Here is a 21854-nt window from a genome sequence, read left to right as displayed (position 1 = left end):
ATATGAAAAGTATTTCTACTTCAAAAAGACAACTTTTAATTCTCTTTTTCCATTTGACTGATATCTTTTAGATAAGAGCAAAGTACTTTTAAAAAATTATTATTTTGTGTTGTTTGTTTTCTTTCATCAAAACTGAATAGAAATCATTGTGCATCAAAATAATAAGTACGATACCGTTTGTTCTACACATTGTGTGTGACTTAAAATTGTCTATAATTCCTAAATAAAGAATATCTTAAGATAAATATTCCTGAACAGTTGATAGTTCGCTTTTCGTATACCTCCAAATTTTACAAATATTTGTTCTGAAACTAGTTTTTGCCATAAACCATCTTCGTTAAGTATAAGTCGCCTAATCCAGGAGAGTTTTAAGGAACACATAAATGAGTGCAAGTGAATTATATTTAATGTCCCTTCCTTAAAGGGAGCTATAAGAGTGTCTCTTTTCACCCTCTCGCTTTTGCCACCCCAAATAAACCTGAAAAATAATTTATTCAGTACATTTTCTACATAGGGTGGAGGAATGGTTAGAGACGCAAAAAGAATTCTATAAATTTTGGATAAATCAAGGATTTTATCGAAATATTTTTTTCTAATAAGGGACAAATTTCTTTTGTCTCACCAGTCGAGCAATTTCTTTACTTCCTTTAACTTCGTCAGATAACTAAGTTCAGCCATATCCTCCGAAATTTAAAGAGAAATTTATTCCTAGTGATTTAAAATTGGCAACTGACTAGTTCATATCAATTTCAAGATTTTTTAAAATTAGAAGCTTTTTAAAATTTCCAATCGAAATAGCAGGTTTTCCTTCCCTGGGGTTGAACAATATTGACACTCTTGTTATGTCAGATGTCTTCTTATCTTAACAGACTAATGCCTTGGTCAGTTAGCATCCTGATACAAAAACACACCACCATATTAACATGAAATGAGTGTCTTTTCCCAGGCTACTAGCAACATTCCTAACTGGAACCATGACATAACTAAACATCTTTAATAACTATTACGTCCCACCGTGGAATGTAAATTGCAAGCTGAACGATGTCGGTGGACACACGCCGATTTTTATCGGTTAAGAGAATTCACAACTTAATTATTTAAATGAATTAATGGACTTCACGCATTGTCTTAACTACATTACTTATTAACTAGCGATTCATTGAGACAGATATAATTTCGCAGCATACATGCTACATATAAGTTAAGACAGATACATCAATTCTCACAGTCCACATCAGAGCAATGCATGAAGTTCCTACAATGCATGATTTCTATTATATACGAACCATTAAATCCGAACACACTCATATCAATGAAATATTGTATGACATTCTTACAATGAATGAATCGTATAACGTTCAAGACAATGAATATACGATTAACTTCAGAACTTAAAAAAAAATTGAAGTATATAATTAAAACGCATAAATTCAACAAATAGTTACAAACTTTCATCAATGAACATATTGTATGTGATTGAAACAATATCTTTGTGCCTTTTCGATACTCGCTATTTCCATGCAGCCGAATATCTCTCTATCTCTCTCTCTCTCTGCTTCCGGGTCTCTTAAGAATCACGCCCCTTGTATGATTTATTTAACGAGAAAATTTACTTGTTAATTCCTAGAGCAGATACGTCAACCTTAATGGTTACATGTCACGCTGACCACGACAAAATGTGCTGCGACAACAAAAACTCCTCAACATTAAGCACCATTAGAACCACAATGATACAACCCAGCATGTCTTTAAATGAGTTCTCAATAGTCACAAAGTAGTGTTTTAGTCCAAGGAATCGATGAGCACTTTGTAATTCCAATGAATAATTTAAAATAGGTTTCTAGAATTATGTCTGAACACAATTATAAAACTCTGATCATAGATTCCCATGAAACAGAAATGAACAACTGTTTACCAAATCACATATATACTAATTTTACTCGAACTTATAAGGGAAAATTCAAAGTCTTGAACTCAAATTCAAGTTAACATCTTGTTTTCTTCTTAGCCATGACATAAATCAAGTAGGCACTACCACCACTCACAAACAAAAATTAAGCACACAACATAGATATACTTATCACTTACGATATCAGCGACTCGTACAAATGCATATGAATTTTGACCAAACCTTGTTTTTAGTCGCTTTCCCATAAACACGTTATAGTCAGTACCTGATAATGAACTCAAAACACGTTATAGTCAGTACCTGATAATGAATTCAGAATCAAAGGTTTTGACTCATATTTTTAGCTGTGTTGTTTTGTACAGTTTATAACAGAGTTTTGAGTATTAAAGTCCCAGTTCCGAAACCGATGGATATGACTAGAAACGGTAAGTTCGTCATGCAGGATCCATGACTGGTCAAGCAGTTTAATTTTTTTGCATCAAACAGTATGTGAAAACTTACAACCGGGGCCCCGAGTGGCCGAGTGGTCTAAAGCGCTCACCGTTCCGGATTACTGCCATCTCACCTCTGTCTGCGTGTGTTGAGTCCAAGGCTCGGCTAGCGTGGGTACGTGGGAAAGCCTGCCAGTAGCTTCTCGTGGGTCGGTGGTTCTTCCCAGGATTTTCCAGGGTTCTTCCTCCACCAGTTATACTGGCCGCCATGTATAGCCTATCTTGTGCTGAAAAATGGCGTTAAACCCTAGAACAACAACAACAACAAAACTTACAACCGAACCTATTAAACCAAACAGTTTTTGAAAGTACGGTCGAGGTTCATAGGTAGTCGAAGAGTAGAGACAAAACTCCGTTTCGGATTCTGACCATGAAAGTAACACAGAAATTTAAAATTTTGTTGAAAAGAAAGATAATATCTTAACTTTAAGAACAGTGACATTATATACAGCTTAATATTTGCTGGGAATGTAATACAGTGGTTTGTTACATGTCACTAATGACTCATGTTCATCATTATTCATCATTACACATTTAGATCTTCCATCATAAGTACAACTGTTTTATAATATAACTCATTTAGCAAGTGCTCTTTTCCGTGATTATTAATAGAAGTGAAAAAGAAGAAATAAATAGAGACAGTAAGAAAAACCAGATGTGGACATATACATGTTCAGAAAAATAGTACACGTATTAGGAAACGGAATATTCATCTTAGTAAAATTTAAAAAATATATATATATAAGACATTGACTGCCAAATCTAAAATGGACACAATTGAAAATAAGACATTCACTGCCAAATTTGAAATGGACACAGTTGAAGATTGATTTCAATTAATAAACATAAAACATTGCTCCACATTAAAATCCTAATCGATAGTAAATTTCCTTTTGATAACAGTAATACAAAACCTGTCACCAGCACCAAACTTACTTTTTCCGGGTCCCCTTGTCCGAACTCATAATTCCAAACGTCCTTTAGACAGCGATATTTTTTCCTCCTAGAAGAGAGAGGAACCTAGAACCAGTCCGAGTAGCAGGTCATAGGGTCATGTGGTATATTTCGTTGTTTTTTTTAAAAGCTTCTTCCGCAAAGACGTGTAAAATTAATTCTCTGAAAATTGTCTTCCTTTCGTTTTAATTTAACGATTATCCCCAATGTCCTGCAAAATTTGTTTATGACATTAGCTCTGTTTTTTGTTTAAGGGACTTTATTGCGTCCTGTCTAATTATGGACGCTCTTTTCTATTCACCCTTTTCCTTTCATTGGTGTTAGGGCCAGTATTTCTTCCTGTGTTATAGTTCTGAAACTTAGTTCAGCAGTACTATATTATTTGCCTTCTTTGGGTAAATATCACTACTGGGCAGAACATTGAATTGTTGCACTGACAATACTAAATCGATTTATTTTTAAAATAGCTTCTAACTCGGGCAGTACGACTTCGAACTGTTGCAGTAATAAATGTATTGTAAGTACTTGTCCGGGCAGCACAAGTTTAATTGTGGCATTAAATAACTTATTGCAACGATTTGACAGTATATTGTTTCGTAGTCAGATATTTGTATTATATATTCTCCTTCAGAGGATTCTATCTTTGACTATTCATACTTTTCTTTTCAGGATTGGAACATAAACCCGGATGTTAATCTTGTACTGGTGCATATGAATGGACTGTTTTCCGTTCCGTTGTCTCTGGTCCGACGATGTTTTGACCTGACCTAAGTCGACCCACTTCTGAATGGAAGAAGAAACGACATTCTTCCCCCTGTATTCCTCGATCTCATGAGGGTATGGAGCGTACAGGATCTTCCGCGTTGCTAGAAGAAACTACTACTACTTCTAATAATAATAAGGATCACTGACAGTCATACCGACACAGTGAATGCTGGGGTGAGTCCTTCCCTGGATTGGGAGTAGCAATACCATATCAGATCCCGTGTGAGCGAGTCTCTACCCGTGAAGGGAGGATCAGCATCCTCTTAGGGCCTAAGAGAACGAATCGCGCCGCCGTAGCTGGAAGAGAAGCACCCTTTTAAGAGCGAGTACTATATGGAGAGTAGGAGCATCCTCTCAAGACCCGAGAGAACAAATCGCGCCAGCTGAAAGAGAGGAACAGAAACCTATTAATGCCATTATCTAGGTCAAGGCGACAAGCAGGTGGCGGCTATCATGAAAGGGAGCTAAACGATCAAGTTGTATACATTCTAAATAGGGCTGCGTCAGATTATAGTCGCCTGACCTGTATTTGAGTACCAGTCATCAGTCAGTATAGGCTTATAAGTGGTACGGAGACAGGGATCGGATTGACACCCACTCCCCTTTCAATATTATACCAATCAATCCTGTTGGGGACGGAGGGTCAGCATTTATGCGTTTGACTAGGGTATGGGTAGGATCTCATTTTTTTCCTTTTAATACCTACAGGTTACGGGGACATCCATTTTAGGGAAGGAAATCTTTCTTCCTATTCATGGCGCCATAAATGTCCAGGCTTTTTAGCATCAGAACAGTTTAGATGTGGTGGGTTGCGAATCGGCATAATCTGTTCATGTTGAGCCAAACCCACAAAAATAGTGTGCGATGTGGTGCGTTCCTTGTGTCTCCCTACTCAGATTATTTAGTATTAGGGTTAATAATTGTTCCACTTTCCCTAAAAGGTCTGCAGGTAAAGATATTCCCTCCACTACCTGTAGGCAGTTGACGGACAATGAAATTCCGAAAGGAGAGACGATTAGCGTCCTCCTATAAAGCTTGTTAGCAGGGAGAATCTCACCACTCCGTGTGGAGAGTTTCGGGAAAATTACTAATACAGCCAGGTCTCGGTTAAACACTGGGCCAGAAAAGACTGTTTCCCCCAGGACAATGACATTGTTTAGGTTTTGACTAACTTGGGCGAATTCATGGAGGAACCAGCTGCAACGCCCCCACCCCTTTCCTTCAAACACTCCAGTCTGGATAATCTGTCAGTTGCTGAATCACGGTCGTATCTCCATTTACTTTCTTTTTTTACTATGGTAACAGAACTTTCAAAAAGACTTTCGAAGGACCAGAAATTCGGCAGACACCATAAGGGACAGTCTGTTCCCCTCTATGCTGAGACTGGTGGTTTAAGCGTCCATCGCTAGGGTTCACTTTTCCGCTTGGCCTCTTATGCACCTCCTCAGGAGCTCTGTGGGTCGACAAGTTGGGATTTCAATAGGGGACTCGGTTCTCTACCAGTCAGGACACTGAAAGTACTAAGAGTTAAGACTGGTATGCTCGTTCGTTTCCTAAGCCCCGTATACCGTTTTTTTTAAAAATAGTTATTTAACGGCAGCTTCCTTCATTTTTTTTAAAATTAGGAATCTTTGTCTCCAGCCACGCTGTTGCGCTTACTGGAGGCTGTTACTAAAACATCATGGCATTTCTTTAGTGTCCATTGCACCATCAGCGGAGCTGCTCTACCTCCGCATAAACGTTGCTCTGAATAACGCTGAATGTCTTCTTAGAACACAGTTTGAACCTTCATACGACAGCTCCTTTGGAGACAGGGACGCTCGTTGGAGGTCTCATTCACTCCATCGCATATCACGACCCGAGGAGCGAACAACATCGGTCCCTCGCCTCCGCTGCTGGCCCGTAGAAGGCGGTAAGAAGCATTCTCATTTTAATCGTTTCTTGGGACCTTCCTCAAAGTTCTTAAGCAATCAACGACGCAACACAAATTCAAGCATCCAGTCTCAAATTCAGAAGGTTTAAGGGAATAAATCTTTCGGCACATCACCTTTTCCAAGGATGGAGATGGAGTCTCTAGAGACTCGAACCCTCTCCTTTTTGTCCATTTTCTTCCAAAGGTTCTGTGGGTGCCGGCTAGTCCTCATTACCGACTTTTGATTAAAGATTACCGAAAATACGTGAATCATCTTGTTTGCGGGAAAAGTCTTTTTCTCTCCTTCCTTAACTTAGGTTTTGTGACAAAAAAGAAGCTCTCTTCAGTAGCCAGACTCCTTACAGAGATCTCCAGTCTCAGTCGTATACGTGATGGGATTGATCAAGATAGACTTCTCTATTCTGTTAGGGTATTAGGGTTATGTCTCTGTTTCTCAGCGTCAAAATAGAGAAGAAACAGTATGAAGCGTCTCTTCCTATCTTATAAAAGACTGCTAATATCTAGCCATCCAATTTTTTTAGCTGGATTGTCCTCATTATCAAGAAAGCTTATTAGTTACCCACTTGAGGGAGAATTACGGCCCAAAAAATCGGGGGTATTGGTTTTCCAATGGTCTAATTTAATCATTCATCATTGGGGGATGTTATGAGAACGGCTTTTGTTTTTCGTTCACCCTTTTCCTCTTATTACCTTCGGTCTTTGAGTCGCCAGTGGAGGCATTTTCCCTCGGGCCCAATAGTTAGGCACAAAATGGGCCCCTAATTTTCCTAGTCTTACAGTGCCATAAGGGTATGTCTGTTATATTCATACCATATATTTAAGGGCATCAGCATCCCACTAAACTGCCAAATTCAGCCAGGCAATAGTGACCGATAGCGTATTATTGCTATTAAAATGTATTTTGCTTTTAATATTTTTGGGGGTTGGAGTGGGAGTAAAACAGTTTTTTACTTAATATTGCCTGTCATTATTGCAATATTTGCTCCTTCCACACCGCTTTTGTCCCGGTCCAAGTCAAGAGAAAGTATATCGCGCATGATCCTATAACGTGGTTCTGGGTTATCTCTTCTAGAAATCTAGAACGTTCATTGGAGTCAAGGTCACAGTTATAGGAAGTTTGCGCCACGAGTTTGCTTAAAGTTTGCTTTTATTTCCTAAACAATCTTACAGCTTTTCATCATACTTGAAATGAATCATTTTGAAACTGAAGTTATTATTTCCTTACACGCTCACTTGCCCTATGACCTTAGAGTCAAGGTCACACTCATAAAATTGTATCATTCTTTTGTTTATTTAATTTATTTTCTTCGTTTGCTTTCATTTTGTCAACACTTGTTTGAATGCTTTGGATTAATCATTAAGAAGAAGAAAAAAAAACTAAAACAATTTAATCTGCGATATGCTGGCTCAATCTGCCTAAGGTGGGGCCAATGTCACGCGTTTGACAGCAATACTTTGATCAAGAATTCGACATGAAGATTCTGGCCTTACTGTTTAACAATAATAGCTTTTATATTTTGTGACAGCATACAGGAGTGATAGTGATACATTCGGAAATACGTTCATTTTAGTGGTAGCACTTAAGCTGTAATACTTTAAGATATCGTTTAATAATGGCGATGAAAGATATCCCAAGGAATGACATAAAGAACAGGCCATGAAAAATTCGGAAATCCAACTAGGAAAACGACTGGACTATGAATATACAGTTCTTTTGGTGGTTTGATTATTAATGCATTACGATTAAAAAGAGCCAAATTAAAACCATTTATCATCGATCGACCATTTCTCGATATGAAACATTACAGACATTTCGCAAATAGACTGAAGTGACTAAATAATAATGAAAGTTTAATTTTGTTTCATCAACAACAAAAATGCATATACAAACAATCAAATTACTTGAGTTCCTTAACGCTATTCCACTGATTCATGACAGAATACATATACACCTTGGCTACCCAACATGACAAAAGATGAACACATAAACATTTTGATCAAAACAATATTGCATATTTACCTTCGAATTATCGCCTGCAGTTGGACACATCTGATGAAAAAATATTTTCAAACCGCTTTGGTTGCCTAGTGGTTAGATTGTCCGCCTCGGATGTAGGTGGTCGCGGGTTCGAACCCTGACCAAGTCATACCAAAGACTTATAAAAATGGTATTAACAGCTGCCTCGCTAGGCGCTCATCATTAAGAGGTTAGTTTTAGGACTGGTTGACCTGGTGTCAGGATAATGTGACTGGGTGGGACATCATGCTTAAATGTCTACCCCAGTGTTAGACATCACTATAAACTGCCACATTACAGACATCGTAGAGATATGACTGAACAATGGTTAGAACTACCTTAAAAATCCAAACCACACCCACACACACACACACACACACACACATATTTTTAAATTAAAGCGTCAGATTTTGTGCAGACAATATAAATATCAAACAAAACAAAAAAACATTTTGAATGCAAAACCTAAAATTTCAAGAGCAACTATAGCTTTTGTTATTTCATTTTGCCTCCGAATATTTGTCTGAAAATACTCTACATTCTCCATTGAAATGATTAGCAATAGCTGATATAAGATGTCACCAATTAACTCGAAAATCGCTTATAAATTTGTAAAACTGTAGGCATTATTTTTTCCTTGAAGAGAAAAAAGTATATCGTTATAAAAGCTTTGTGCACTAGCATCGTGATAGTGGTTTTTTCTTTGTTTGTTGCTTTTTTATATAAAAAAGTGTGTTTTTAACTAATAACAGACACGCACAAAAATATCTTTGAAATGAAGTAAGAAATTGCCAGGTCAAATTCACTGACTGGATTTCGGAAACTCGCAGGAATCGCTTTATTCATTAGGACGGGGAACAAACATGCACCAAATGAAGAAAATGGAAAAGATTTTGGTAAACGAGACGTATATAAAACATGAAAAGAATTTTTGTAATGTTTTTATGGCTCAGTTTGTTCGAACTGGTGGCTTCCCTAATGACCATACAAGAAAGTACCAATTTATCCCCTTTTGATTACAATTAGCGCCCAAAATCCACGTTTCTTGCAGTCAATCGCCCGCGAATAGTTCTCTCCGGACTTCAATAGGTTTGTTTTAATTGGACTGTTTGGTGTAATCGGCTTGCCAAGCCCGATTTACGAGATCCCTTGTAACAGCCTTTGATGTCTGATGGATCAAGCAAATTAACGATTCGAGCCATTTGAAGCCTGCGAGATTACAAGACTGAATACATTATGCAATTTACTCAAGGGAGAGAAATCTACCAGTCATTGGCGACAAGATTTTTACTTGCCGCAACAGATTGAAACAAGCAGATTTGTGATACTGTTAGTCGTTTGCTTGTTAGTTCGACGACTCGAGTTTGAAACCATCATTAATAATTTTTAAAAGATATTTTTTCAGTACAGAGAGAGAGAGAGAGATGGAGGGAGGGATCATGGGCTTCCGTTGTAATTTTTCTGTTGGAGGGGGTGTGGCAGTTTAAAGCCAAAATCAAAGGAACGAGGCTTCAAAGTGGTGCCAATAGGAGCAAGGTCCCGCACTCGGATAGCATAATATCTTGGGGTGTATAGAGAGTGAGAGGCAAACACTTCCCTCTGTGGACGCCTATGACGGGTGTTGGAAGACTGACACACTAATATTAATAATAATAATATCAGTAACAATAACGCCAACAGTATGAGTGAGGTAAATCACTTCGACACAACTTTAGCAGATGATTTGGGTTTAATGCCACTCTCGGTGTCAGATTTTCTATATATGGCGGCCAGTATACATGTAACTGGTGGAGTAAGAATTTGGGGAAAGTCCAATAGGAACCACCGAACCACGGAAAACTACTGGCAACTTTAGTGGTAATGTTAACCACTTATTAATACCCTACAATGGGTAAAACAGCTGACGTTAAAAGGTATTAGCGACTGTTGTGAGAAATAACATTATAACAAGAACGGAATCGGACTGTGTAAAGTATGTGTGTGTACGTTTGTATTTGTTTGGGATTTATAACTTAGCTTTAAATAAATTTCAGTTTTATCGCTACGATGTATACAGTGTGGCAGTGTATAGTCATGTCTACCACTGGGCATCATGCTGCAGGCATTTAACATTATGTCCCACCCAGTCATATTAGGGTGACCAGTCCAAACACTAACCTCTTCCTGCTCAGCGCTTAGCGAGGCAGTCGTATGCACCATTTTTATAAGTCTTTGGTATGACTCGGCTGGGGTTCGAATCTGAGGCCTCCCGTATTCAAGACGGACGCTCAAACCACTAGGCCATTGGAGCGGTGACAATGTAACGTGTAAAAAAATACAATGTACTATAATTCTTTACAATATGTTGCTAATCCGTGCTTCTGATGATTATTGCATTGTGGTCGTTCAGCAGCCAGAATTGTGTATTTAAAAAAAAATATAATAAAAAAATATTTCAATTTCTTTTCATTGGCATGTAATAAACATCGACTTTTAAATAACATCTTTATATGCTTCAATAATAAAAAAATAACCATCCTTATACATAATGTTATTCTTTTCCATCTAAAACATCGTTCTAGAAAAATATGCGATGAATTTAATTGTGTTGTCATAATAACTATACTATAAAATCACTCAATACATGCACAAGCTGGTGTTGAATGGTCAAGTATACGCACAAATAAAAATGGCGTAATTACGTTTGTACAAACCGATCAATAGTTAGGTTTAACCCTCAGCTGTTTAAATACAACCCTTTGATCTATATTGTTTTGCCTAAAGTCAATTAAACATTTAGATCAGGCATCCGTATCCACTCGCCCCATTATAATCCAGCGGCATTATAGCGGCGGATAATGTTGAATAACACTACACTTCTCAGCTATTTATTCAAAATTATGCCAGAACAAACACACACCGTCTAGGGTTTCCCCCCTATTACTGAGCTAAAAGCCAGTCCCGTCTGATCACTACACTTTGTATTTTGAATAGTTTTACCTGTCCCGTCCAGATCGAGTTTGAAACACTACCTAACTATTGTACGTCAGAAGAGAACAAAGAGAGGCCGGCTGCCCTTTGATTATCAAGCGTGGAAGAATCAACAAAAAAGCTAATTTAATATCCTTTTATTCCGCCATCCTATTATGTTCGCTTTAATTTTCTATACGCATACTATTTGTATCTTTCTTCACGATCAAAGGGATACACCACTGGATCTTTGCCAATTACTGCTGTAGTTTTAGTCTCAGAGCATACCCAGAGAATCGAGCAAAATTTCGAAAAAAATATACACTTGGCAGTTTCGTGCAAGGATACACAATCAAAAGACTTAAATGTGTTATTACATGAAACAAACCCTATGCAAATCTCCTACGGCGAAACTTTTTCAAAACGATCTGTCAGCTGATTTACAACTACATCTAATGTACTGACCAGAAACTTCAAAGAGAATCCACGGCAAACGTGTGTAATTTATAGGGGCACGCGTATTATCTCCAAAGGGTTGTTGTTAACAGTTATAATAGCTAAACGAAATAAGATTAAGGTCCAAAACTTCATATACACATAGATAATAACACGAGAAGTATACTTTTCTTTGATGTATTATATAAAAAATGTCAGCTTAATTCAATATTTTCATCTAAAGTGTCGGAAAATATCTAAGGAAAGCAATTCTCCTTACTAATGTTGCTATCGGAAGCCATTAAGTACCTTAGAAAGACTGAGGGGTAAGCAATGACGGCTCTAGGTTGTTGTACAACTGCATGGCGGTGTAATTGTTCGTAACATTCTATTATTTATTTTATTTTCTTGTATTTGTTTAAAACAGATGTACTCCCAAAATATTATCTAGTGCCAAGACTATTATTTCAACAGAAGCAAAGAACTAATAAATGACTCAAATATTATTCGGCAACCCCTTTGATCATGGACTCTACCATCGCATTTTTCTGAATGTTGATTTTATCTTCACGTTGATTGGCGCGGTTCATCTAAAGGCGTGACGTCACCATTTACAGGGATTGTCGGCGGCGGGCATGTGGCTTTGATCTTCTACATTCAAACTTTTCAAATTTCATTCGGCCATTTTGAGCAACATTGGACTATATTACGATACTTCCTTGTAAAATGTGTCCCCACGATGGAGTAGAAAAGGTAAGCACTTAACACTGAAAAATTCTGTCACTTAATCGCGCAGATGCGAAAATGAAAACCTTGGAGGTTCCTCACAGGTTGGGATCATCCCAAAATAGTATATACAGCATTTCAGGTCGGCCGCTTACAACATATTTACTATTGGAGAGGATCTGCACGTTGTACTTAGAGAATTGAGCTAAACAAAGATCGGAGAGCCGTGATAATTGTTTAATCAATATTTGTTCACTTATCTTCTACTGTAAGTACGGAAATAGGAAAAATGTATTGTCATTTATTTGATGTGCACATTGCTAATTAAGAAACTTTACTGTATTTACTATTGTTTTGTTTTTAATGCTTATGATACTTTTTGTTAAAAATCGATCTTATAGTTATGTCTTCAAAACATATGCATTGTGTGAAGTGCTATAGTTTTTGAAACCTTTTCTGAACTATGGTTTTTATACCGCTTTCGTCGATACTGTTGAGTAATGTAATAAATAGTTTCTTATTTTGTGCGAAACGGAATGTTGGATCACCAAGCGCAGTTATATTGGGAACAAATGTTACGTTTTTCATACACAAAATGGGGATTAGTAAAACACGTAAAGAGAACAGAGAGGTATTAAATATTTAAATTTTACAATGCACGTTGAATTTAGAGCGTTTAAAATGTAATTTTGAAAGGAACACCAGGAAGAGATGTGATTCCATCAAATTTCATCTTGAAAAAATTGAAGGACTATAATTATGGTATTTCGTGACGTAAATAGGTTTCTCAACAATACACATTTTTTAAAATTCTTTATCGTAATATCAGTTGAAAGTTGCTTCCTTGTTTTTATTTGTAACATGTTCTTTACCAAAGGCTACTTATCAAGTCTTGGAGTTTTCAGAAACGTTTATTTATTTATTTAGTTATAAGCGCTTTGTTGGGTCTGAAGAGTGACTGGTTCCATAGTATTAACTCCCTTTAATGAGCCCCCACATAGAGGAGCTTCACAGCAATGGCGGCCTCGTGTTCTCATTTCGATGGCCCAAATGTTTGACACTTAACCACAATAGATAGGCACATTTCCTGGATCTATATTGTGTGGGACTCGTTCGTTATAGATTGATAATGTAAGTATATCGCATCTTGGCAAAGTTTAGGGTTTCGACAGATCAAAGACCACGTGAAGCTTGGGACGCTCTCCCCGCTACGGTCAAGATCGATTGAAGTTGTAGGGCAAGGGTGATGGACAATTGTTCAAAGGAACGGTAATAAAAATGCAAAGAAAAGGGAGTCGTAAAAATACCAGCTATATAGCATAGTGGTGAGGATATTCGAATTGGGTTGTTAAAAAGTCGTATAGGCGTAAATGGTTTTTGAATTGATTTTGGGTCCAACTCGATTGGAAGAAAGGGGAAACAGGGACCGTGTAGGCGACATTTTGGCCAGGTGAAATTTGAACGCTTGGAGGATTGTAACGTTTGTTTGTTTTTCTTAGTTTTGAAAAGAATTTTGTCGAGGTATGTGAACTAGAAGTACTTGTTTCCTTGTAGTGATTAATTTAAATATTTTGCCGTACCTCTTGCTAGCTTGAACATTTAGAAACATTGATTCATTGATACACGCTTACTTGTAAGTTTAACTAGCGTATACTGTACTTACAGAGAATGTGAAGAACAAAGAAAATGTTTCCTTTATTGAAACGATTGCAGAAAAATTTACATTTTATACAGAAATATACATTTTGTAGTATTATCCTGCACAAGACTAGAACTTTCATTTGTAAATGTGCACATGTTGGTATCCAATTATAAGTATTGTTGGGTATATGACAGTGTTGGCTAATCATTCTGGAATTGTACATATGAAGATATACTTTAAAATGAGTAGCATCTTCTTATGTTAGTATGAAAAGTGCTTTTACGCTACATACAAGGGGCTGAAGGAACTGTATACACCAATCTACTTGCCATTGTTTTGATGTCCACCAAGTGGATGCATGTGCAACAGAAACCTTTATTGTTGTGGGCCTTAGGTTGCAGAGTGGTTCAAGATGCTTGGATTTACAGCCGGTTTCCCAACTGACCATGGTGTTTGTTCAAGTTGCGGCTTGACCTATGCAAAGTTTGAAGAAAAAAACTGTCTTCATTGGGTTGACATATTTTTCCAGGTTCTTCCTGAACTAAAATTTCTATTAGCAATGTGCATAGCCTGTGTTAAAAAGTGTCATTAAACTCCGCAAAACTTAACCATTGTTTATCTTCCTTGAGCATGGTCCAAACATATTTTCATTAGATCTTAAGAGAGGGGCCCCGAGTGGCCGAGTGGTCTAAAGTGCTTTCTGTTACGGATCACTGCCATCTCACCTCTGTCTGCGTGGGTTCGAGTCCAAGGCTCGGCTAACGTTGGTACGTGGGAAAGCCTGCCGGTGGCTTCTCGTGGGTCGGTGGTTCTTCCCTGGGTTTTCCAGGGTTCTTCCTCCACCAGTTATACTGGCCGCCATGTATAGCCTATCTTGTGCTGAAAAATGGCGTTAAACCCTTGAACAACAACATCTTAAGAGACCCATTTATTATGAAATTGCTTTGTCTGTTGTGCATATTGAAGCAGCCACCACCATCAGAAATTACAGATACACAGCAGATACGTTACGAACATCTCCTTTGTGGGACAAAATAAAAAGTAGTGGCACGCTACCAACATACATTCATAATCCATTTGAGCATTTTAGTCGATCTGTCTGCAATGTATACAAACTCCTGTTGTGCAAAAGGCTCCACTTTATTTCTGCCCATTTAATTATACAGTGAGATTTAACAAAAAAATGAAAGCAAGATTTCTTGTCAATGTTTGTCAGTTGAATATTTGAGCATTTAGCATTAAATAATGTCATATCAAAGATGTGCATTTTTATTTCAGCCAATATGACAACTGTTGGTGATCCAACTTAACCGAGGCCCTTGCTGCAGCAGTGCCTGCCATGGCGAGTAAAGTGAAACTGTTTTTAAGTGAATCTGGGGGGAGTAACTTCACAGAAACAGCACCACGCCCTCCTGTGCCAGGGGAGGAAAATGAACTCCAAAGCAATGGGGGCCAATCAACCCGGAGTAGTGGATCCCGCAAAAGCCAGGTATCCACTAAAAGTCATGCCTCCTCAAACAGGAGCCTGAATTCAAATAAAGGTGATGTAAATCAGTCGCCAGCAGCTACACCAAGAAAATCCAATAAAACTGGCATGTTGTTAGGTCAGTGTTGTGAATGTTCAGAAGAAGAAGCTCCGCTTGGATTTGAACCTGAGGGATCTGCTGCAAATTCTCCACCTTTCACAGAAAACAGCACACCACCATACTTAAAATGGGCAGAAAATTTAAACTTTTTGCTTGATGATAGGGATGGTGTGCAGTTGTTTCGCAAATTCTTGGAGGAGGAAGGGATTGGTTCATCTTCAGTAGATTTTTGGTTCGCTTGCCAGGGATTAAAAAAGAAACATGTGGATGACTCGCAGATTCAAAATGTGATACGTGTTATAAACAAGAAGTATATAAAAAGTGATAAATTACCATTCTTAACAGAGGAATCTAAACACGAGATTTTTGACAAAATTCAGAGGAAAAATGAATTGGATCAAAGTATATTTGATATGGCTCAGGGAGAGGTTGAGCAAGAAATGAGAAACAATACATACCCTTTATTCCTTAAGTCGGATCTCTATGTGCAATATGTACAGAAAGGAGGTGAAAGTCCCAAGAGTAGTAATACTTCTAGTGGATCTAACAGTGCTAGGCCCTTGTCACTCCCTACACTGCCAGAGGACCAGGAATTAGAAATTACAAATATTTCATATATAAGTGACCTGGGCCCTCCTCCTGTTAAGCCCTGTTCAACAGGGAGAACTCGTTATAGTTGTGAAGGTGCTCGAAAAACTGACATGTTTAGGTAAGAAAGTTGCCATGGAAATTTTGTTTTCTAAGCATAAAAATAATGAGGATATTCTACTATTCTACTACCATTAGCGCTATATATATATATATATATATATATATATATATATATATATATATATATATATATATATATATATGCATGCTGTAATGCACACCATACTGCCTGTGTGAAAAATTTTAAGCATGTTTTCTGTACACTGGCTTTAGAGCCTCATCACCAATGAATATTGATATTCAAGTAGGCAGTCAGTAAGGACTGCTGTGTTGTGCTCATAGTAGACAGGTATAGATATTGCCTTGCTGGTGTAGGGTTCAGTATGGGCATCAAAGATTTTGGCCAGTTGCTCCTGATATTTTTAGGCCAGAATTTGATGGCCAGTACTTTGCATAGTTTCTAATTCTTTTTCTTTTGTTAATTTTTTTATAGCAGTTTGAATACTTCACAATTTACAATATTGACTCTTCATAAATTAAGTTTTAATGGGCCAGTATTTCATATGGCTTCAGTTTTCAGTGATCTTTAAGAGATTACACGTGTGCAGTTGGGGGGGGTCCATTCCCCAGAAAGGTCTGCATGTGTGCTAATTTTCTTGAAAAGTTTGTCTTGGGTACATGCACTTTTGTGATTTCTTATTTTTGGCATTGAGCTACATTTCTTCAGTATTCTAGAACATGGGTTTCAAACTTGTATCACCAACAGGGCCACACCAGGGACTGAGTAAAGAAAATATTTGTATTATTAATTATTTTACAAAATATTCTGGGTGTCCTTGTGGACCACAGGAAATGACTCCTTCTACTGAATACAGAATGGGCTGCATGTTGGAGACCCATTCTAGAATATTTTATTACATTCTGTCAGAGTTTGCAATCATGATAGTAAACTCCTGCTTTGAACTCCTAGTTGTTGTAACGACTTTATAGCACTTAGGGGAAAGCTGGTCCTGGACTTTATCTATAACATCAGTAAGGAATGGTTTATCTGGCATACTACATTTATGCATTGCTTCCTGGAGTAGGTCACTTTATTGCCTATTGAGCCTCCTGGGCTTGTAGGGCAGCAACATAGCTCTTCCACTTCTTTGGCCATTTTCTCTAGTGTGGCCCAGTTATGGTGGTAGGTCTTCATCTCAGTCTGGACAGTAGGAGTATGACTGCTATGTTGTCTTGGGCCTCCCACACTTCCATTGTCCCTTGGATGTCCAGTGCAGTACAGTTTTAAGGACAGTTCTGCACAAGAGTAGGTCACTGGGACATACTTTGTATACTCCAGTGAATAGGCCAAGTGAGACTATGTATTCCAGGGAAAAGTTGCCTGAGGAGATGCATGTAACCCTATGCGATGTTTATTGAAATGAGCACAAAGGTATTCTTTTCATCATGAAATTTGTCTTGCCAGATCTCTTTAACTTTGTACATGTTTGGTGGATGCTTTAGTGGAGGTATATTGTGATACCATCTTTCTGTCTGAACTTATGTTTTTGTCTGTTACTAAACTGATGAACTTCATACAGAGGTTGCTGATGGGACAGACATCAGGAATGGGTAATTATCAGGCTCATTCCCATGGTTTCCTGCAAAGGGTAAAAGGGCAATTATATACAAATGTTACAGAGACATTTTTTAAAATATTCTTTAAAGAGTATTTATTCATGCAGTCATACAGATGAAGGTGCTTGTGAGTAATGAAAACTTTGTTATTGTCCATATTGAGCTATGGATGTGCCTCAGGTTTGGTTGTTTAGATTCACAGATAATGATGTGTACCTTTGCAGTGAGGAGCAGTCGGATTGTTTAATAAATTTCCTTTTTTCTATTCCTCCAACTTGATTTCTGTGTGTGACATTGGACTTTAAATTTTTGTATCCATTGATTTTATCATCCTTCGAGATCAGTGCTGTGGAGACACCAAGGTAAATTGAATTCTGACCCTTTTGCATTTGGTTACCAGCATTACAGGGTTCATAATTAATGCACAACTGTTCAATCACAATCTGTAAATATGCCAACTATTATACAAAATAAAACGATCTTCACAAATCACTTTGATCTATACATTGGTTGCCAACAGGTTTTTTGTCAGATTCATGTAAAGTAACATTAGAGGGCATTCCCTTTTATCTTCAGAGTTTTATCATTGGTATAACTTAAAATATTTTACCCCTCTCCATACTATTAGTGGCAATAATGTCTGCTCTTGCCATCCTATCTTCTCTCTATTAATTCATGGAATTTTGGGCCTCCTCTTAAACTACTTGCATACAAATTGCAGGGGCCATGGGACAGTGGCGTTGTCATTTGTAGTTTATTGATGTGTTGATTGTGTCAAGTGATGACCTGCCAAGTCCTGTCACTTATGAGGTACAATGAATGCTCTAGATGCATCTAGTAAATAGAGGTGCTGATTGTCAGAAGTCCAAGTACTTGGAAAATAGACCTTTCCCAAAGTACTACTTTCCAGTGCTGACATGTGTGTCAGATATTGCCAAATCTTGACCAGTTGAATGAAGCAGTGTTGTCAGACTGGACAAATAGTGCAGATTTGTACTGAATTGCAGGTTTTATTTTTAGGTCATTGTTGATGCACATTAATTGCATTGTCAGGTGACAAGTAAAAAGATATGAATTAATTGGGAGGTCTGAAGCTGGCACTGAAATGTCAGAAATTAATATATGGCACCAGAAAGTGATAAAAGTCGAGAGAAGAGGGCAAATTACCAGATGTATTGGGAAAATTCATACAAATGGCTAAAGTGTAACCTAGGAAAGGAGGTGATGTGTACTTTCTGCTCAGAGTTTGTTGTGAAGTATAAAAGTTTGCAGGAGTCTTTTCTGGTTTTTTTTTTGTAATTTTTTTAATGGTTTTGTTGATTTTACAAGGATTAGCGAAATTTAAATAGAATCAGTGAAATATTATGGGGATCAAGTGGATCTGTGGGAAGATTTCCTAATTTCAAAGGCTGGTTTATATTTGCCCAAGCAGACATTAAAACTAATGCTGTTTCCCCTGTCAGATCATATTCTTAGTGTGAATATTGTTGAAAATATTAGCATTGTTTAAAAAAATTCTCAAAATCATTTAACACCTTCTGGTGTAGTTCATTGAAGGGTTTACATTTTATTTATAACTAATGTAGAGAGTACAACACCCCAGGGACACCTTTGGCCTTTGAGGTCAACCTTGCTTGTCCAATTGTGAATTTTTTAAATTGATGCCAAATAGTACATGTAATTCTATAGTGGAAATAGGTCTGTAATTCAGAGGTATGCATTACAGGTACAGGGTACTCGGTGCGTTTGGAACATTGAATGAGGTCCTTTCTTCTGTTCTTGGCAATTTACCCATAGTTGTTGAGAATAGGTAGGGGACAAAAGCTCTGTATGTAGGCAATGAGTGTAAATTATCAGCTCATTGAATCTAATTCCTTGATCTCAAATGAAGGTTCACAAGGTTCATGATATGCTGTTATCAAGGTATTAGAGATGATTCTTTTCATCAGAATAAGGTTATCGGGGATGTTGATTCTTGCTGATGTTGCCTCATCTTTTATCAGCAATTTTATCATGCAGGTGTGCATTTTGACGTTTGTGAGGACCCTGTGTTTGACATCAAAATACTGTATACCTAATCAATGTTTCAGGACATAGTACTTGATGCCTACAGTAATAACTTTCTTGCTATTGTGCATGTGTGTGATTTGGATTTTTAACATAGCTTTAACAGTTTTTAGTCATATTGTTACGATGTCTGCATTGTGGCAGTTTATAGTGAATGTCTAACACTGGGGCAACATGCCACAGATGTGTTGCATTATGTCCCACCCAGTCACATTATCCTGACACCAGGCAGACCAGTCCTAACACTAACCTGTTAATGCTGAGCGCCTTGCCAGGCAGCTGTTTGTACCATTCTTGTACATCTTTGGTATGACTCTACTGGGGATTGAACCCACGACTTCCTGAATCTAAAGCGGATGCTCTAACCACTAGGCCACCAGAGTGGTCTTATTACATGTGTGAATTATTTTCATATTTTTATTTTTGGGAGTTTTTAAGACCATATGAAAATCAATATATTCTAATTATGGTGTTTTGCGTCAACTTGCTTTCACCTTCTACCTTGCAAAAAAAATTGTGTTTTGGACAATCTGACTTGTTTAATAATAATTTACTAGATTGCAAAGATTTTGAGGTCCACTTTGTTGTATCCAGGATCTCAGTGGTATTGAAGATTGTATCTTCTATCTCCCTAATTTGTGGACATGCAACATTTTAAAGGGGTAAATTAAAATAGTGTCATCATTTTCTTGGATGTTAGAATTACTTTAATAAATGCTTTATTAATTACTCCATGAAAGCATGAAAATGTTTAAATCTCTGGTTCACCTGATATTCAGGTCCCAACTTGTCCACATTGAATTTCTTAAAGTGTTAAGAAAATTCTGGTATTTTTTACTATTGTTAGACCCACTCCCCCTTTTCAGTGGCAGAATAGACCCTGCACAATTAGAGAAGTCCATGTATATGGTTTCATAGTACATATAAGTAAGGAATGAACATTTTAGATGCAGACCCATGCAGCTGGGGGGGGGTTCAGGGTCAAAAGGTTAATAAAATTGGAAGGTACCATGCTTTTTATTAAAATACTGTTCATACGAGCTGTAACAGTATCCAACATTAATAGAGGAGTCCACTATATACTGAGGGATGTTATAGTAATTCCTTGTAATAAGGCCAAATAATAATGTGCATGTGATTCTGGAAACTTGACTGATCTTTTTTTTCCTGCCAACCCTACATTTTGAAGGGGGGGAATCTTGGGAGGAAAATTAAAGGGCTGTAACTCTGATCAAAGTTACATCAGGAATCAAATGATGCTTTTTATAATTCATACTTCGTTTGAATCGGTTCAGACCAAAATAACCCTGCCAAAACCTACCAACCCAAAATAATTTTCTTAATATAACCAGTGTCACCTTTCGATATTTGGCCTAATAGTGCTTACTAACACAAATTGAGTATTTAATAAAGTGAACTTTTTTTAATTGGTTCTTTTGAGCCAGTAAGTTGTTATAAGTAAAACAAGTAGCAGTGATAATACAAACTTGACCAGTGTACTAGTGTCCATGACCAACTCGTGTTGTAAGCAGAGCAGGAGTATACATTGTCTGTAGTGCTGGGTGTGTGTGTTTTTAAAAAAAAATTCCCATCTCCACATCCATTGCAGTTGTTATCGTGGTAGCCCAACAGTTATGAATCCATATAGCCCAATAATTGTGAATGCATGTGTGGGGAAGTGGCTTTAACAAGTCCTTGAACACGTTATGGCGGAATTCAAGTTGTTGATTAAGTGAAGGACAAAACTTGTCTCTAATCATCTGTTCTGTCCAATATTCTTTGATGTTCAAGTGGGCTATGTTTGTACAGATCTTGTGGGTGGAAAGCAAATGCATTCTCGTGACGGTTGTTGGAAAATCGGAATGTACTTTGTGTACCATTGGGGACTTTTTTGATGTTAGGAGCATGCATTATAGTTGCTATGGACAGAGGTGTTGAAAACAAAGATCTTTTTCTTTCTGTGTATCAGTTCTCAACTAGATTGAATGTTTGAAAAGAGCAACTCCTGTTTTTATTTTATTTTGTTGTTAGATTTTATATGTATTTGCCTAGGATTGCAGTAGATGCCTAGTGATCCACAGCACTCAAAATCGGTAGTCAGGGTCGCAAAAA

General features: G+C 37.5%; 1 protein-coding gene across 2 annotated transcripts in view; it reads left to right on the top strand.

Annotated features, from left to right (window-relative positions):
• Positions 1 to 12067: 12067 nt before the first annotated feature.
• The window catches only part of LOC149802911 (axin-1-like), a 59638-nt gene continuing 49851 nt past the window's right edge, over positions 12068 to 21854 (top strand). Inside the window, exons 1-2 of one of the 2 annotated variants that reach the window (XM_089952403.1) lie at positions 12068 to 12206; positions 15100 to 16116. In XM_089952403.1, the coding sequence (XP_089808529.1) occupies positions 15161 to 16116 (956 nt within the window). In that variant the 5' untranslated portion in view covers positions 12068 to 12206; positions 15100 to 15160. Of the gene's footprint in view, positions 12207 to 13196; positions 13311 to 15099; positions 16117 to 21854 lie in introns of those variants that run through there. The other variant, XM_089952404.1, reaches the window with a different exon arrangement.

The sequence above is a fragment of the Sinohyriopsis cumingii genome, chromosome 3, assembly GCF_028554795.1.
Source record: "Sinohyriopsis cumingii isolate HCF-2022 chromosome 3, ASM2855479v2, whole genome shotgun sequence".
In the NCBI taxonomy this organism is placed as follows: Eukaryota; Metazoa; Mollusca; class Bivalvia; order Unionida; family Unionidae; genus Sinohyriopsis; species Sinohyriopsis cumingii.
This window is presented reverse-complemented; position numbering and strand designations above follow the sequence as displayed.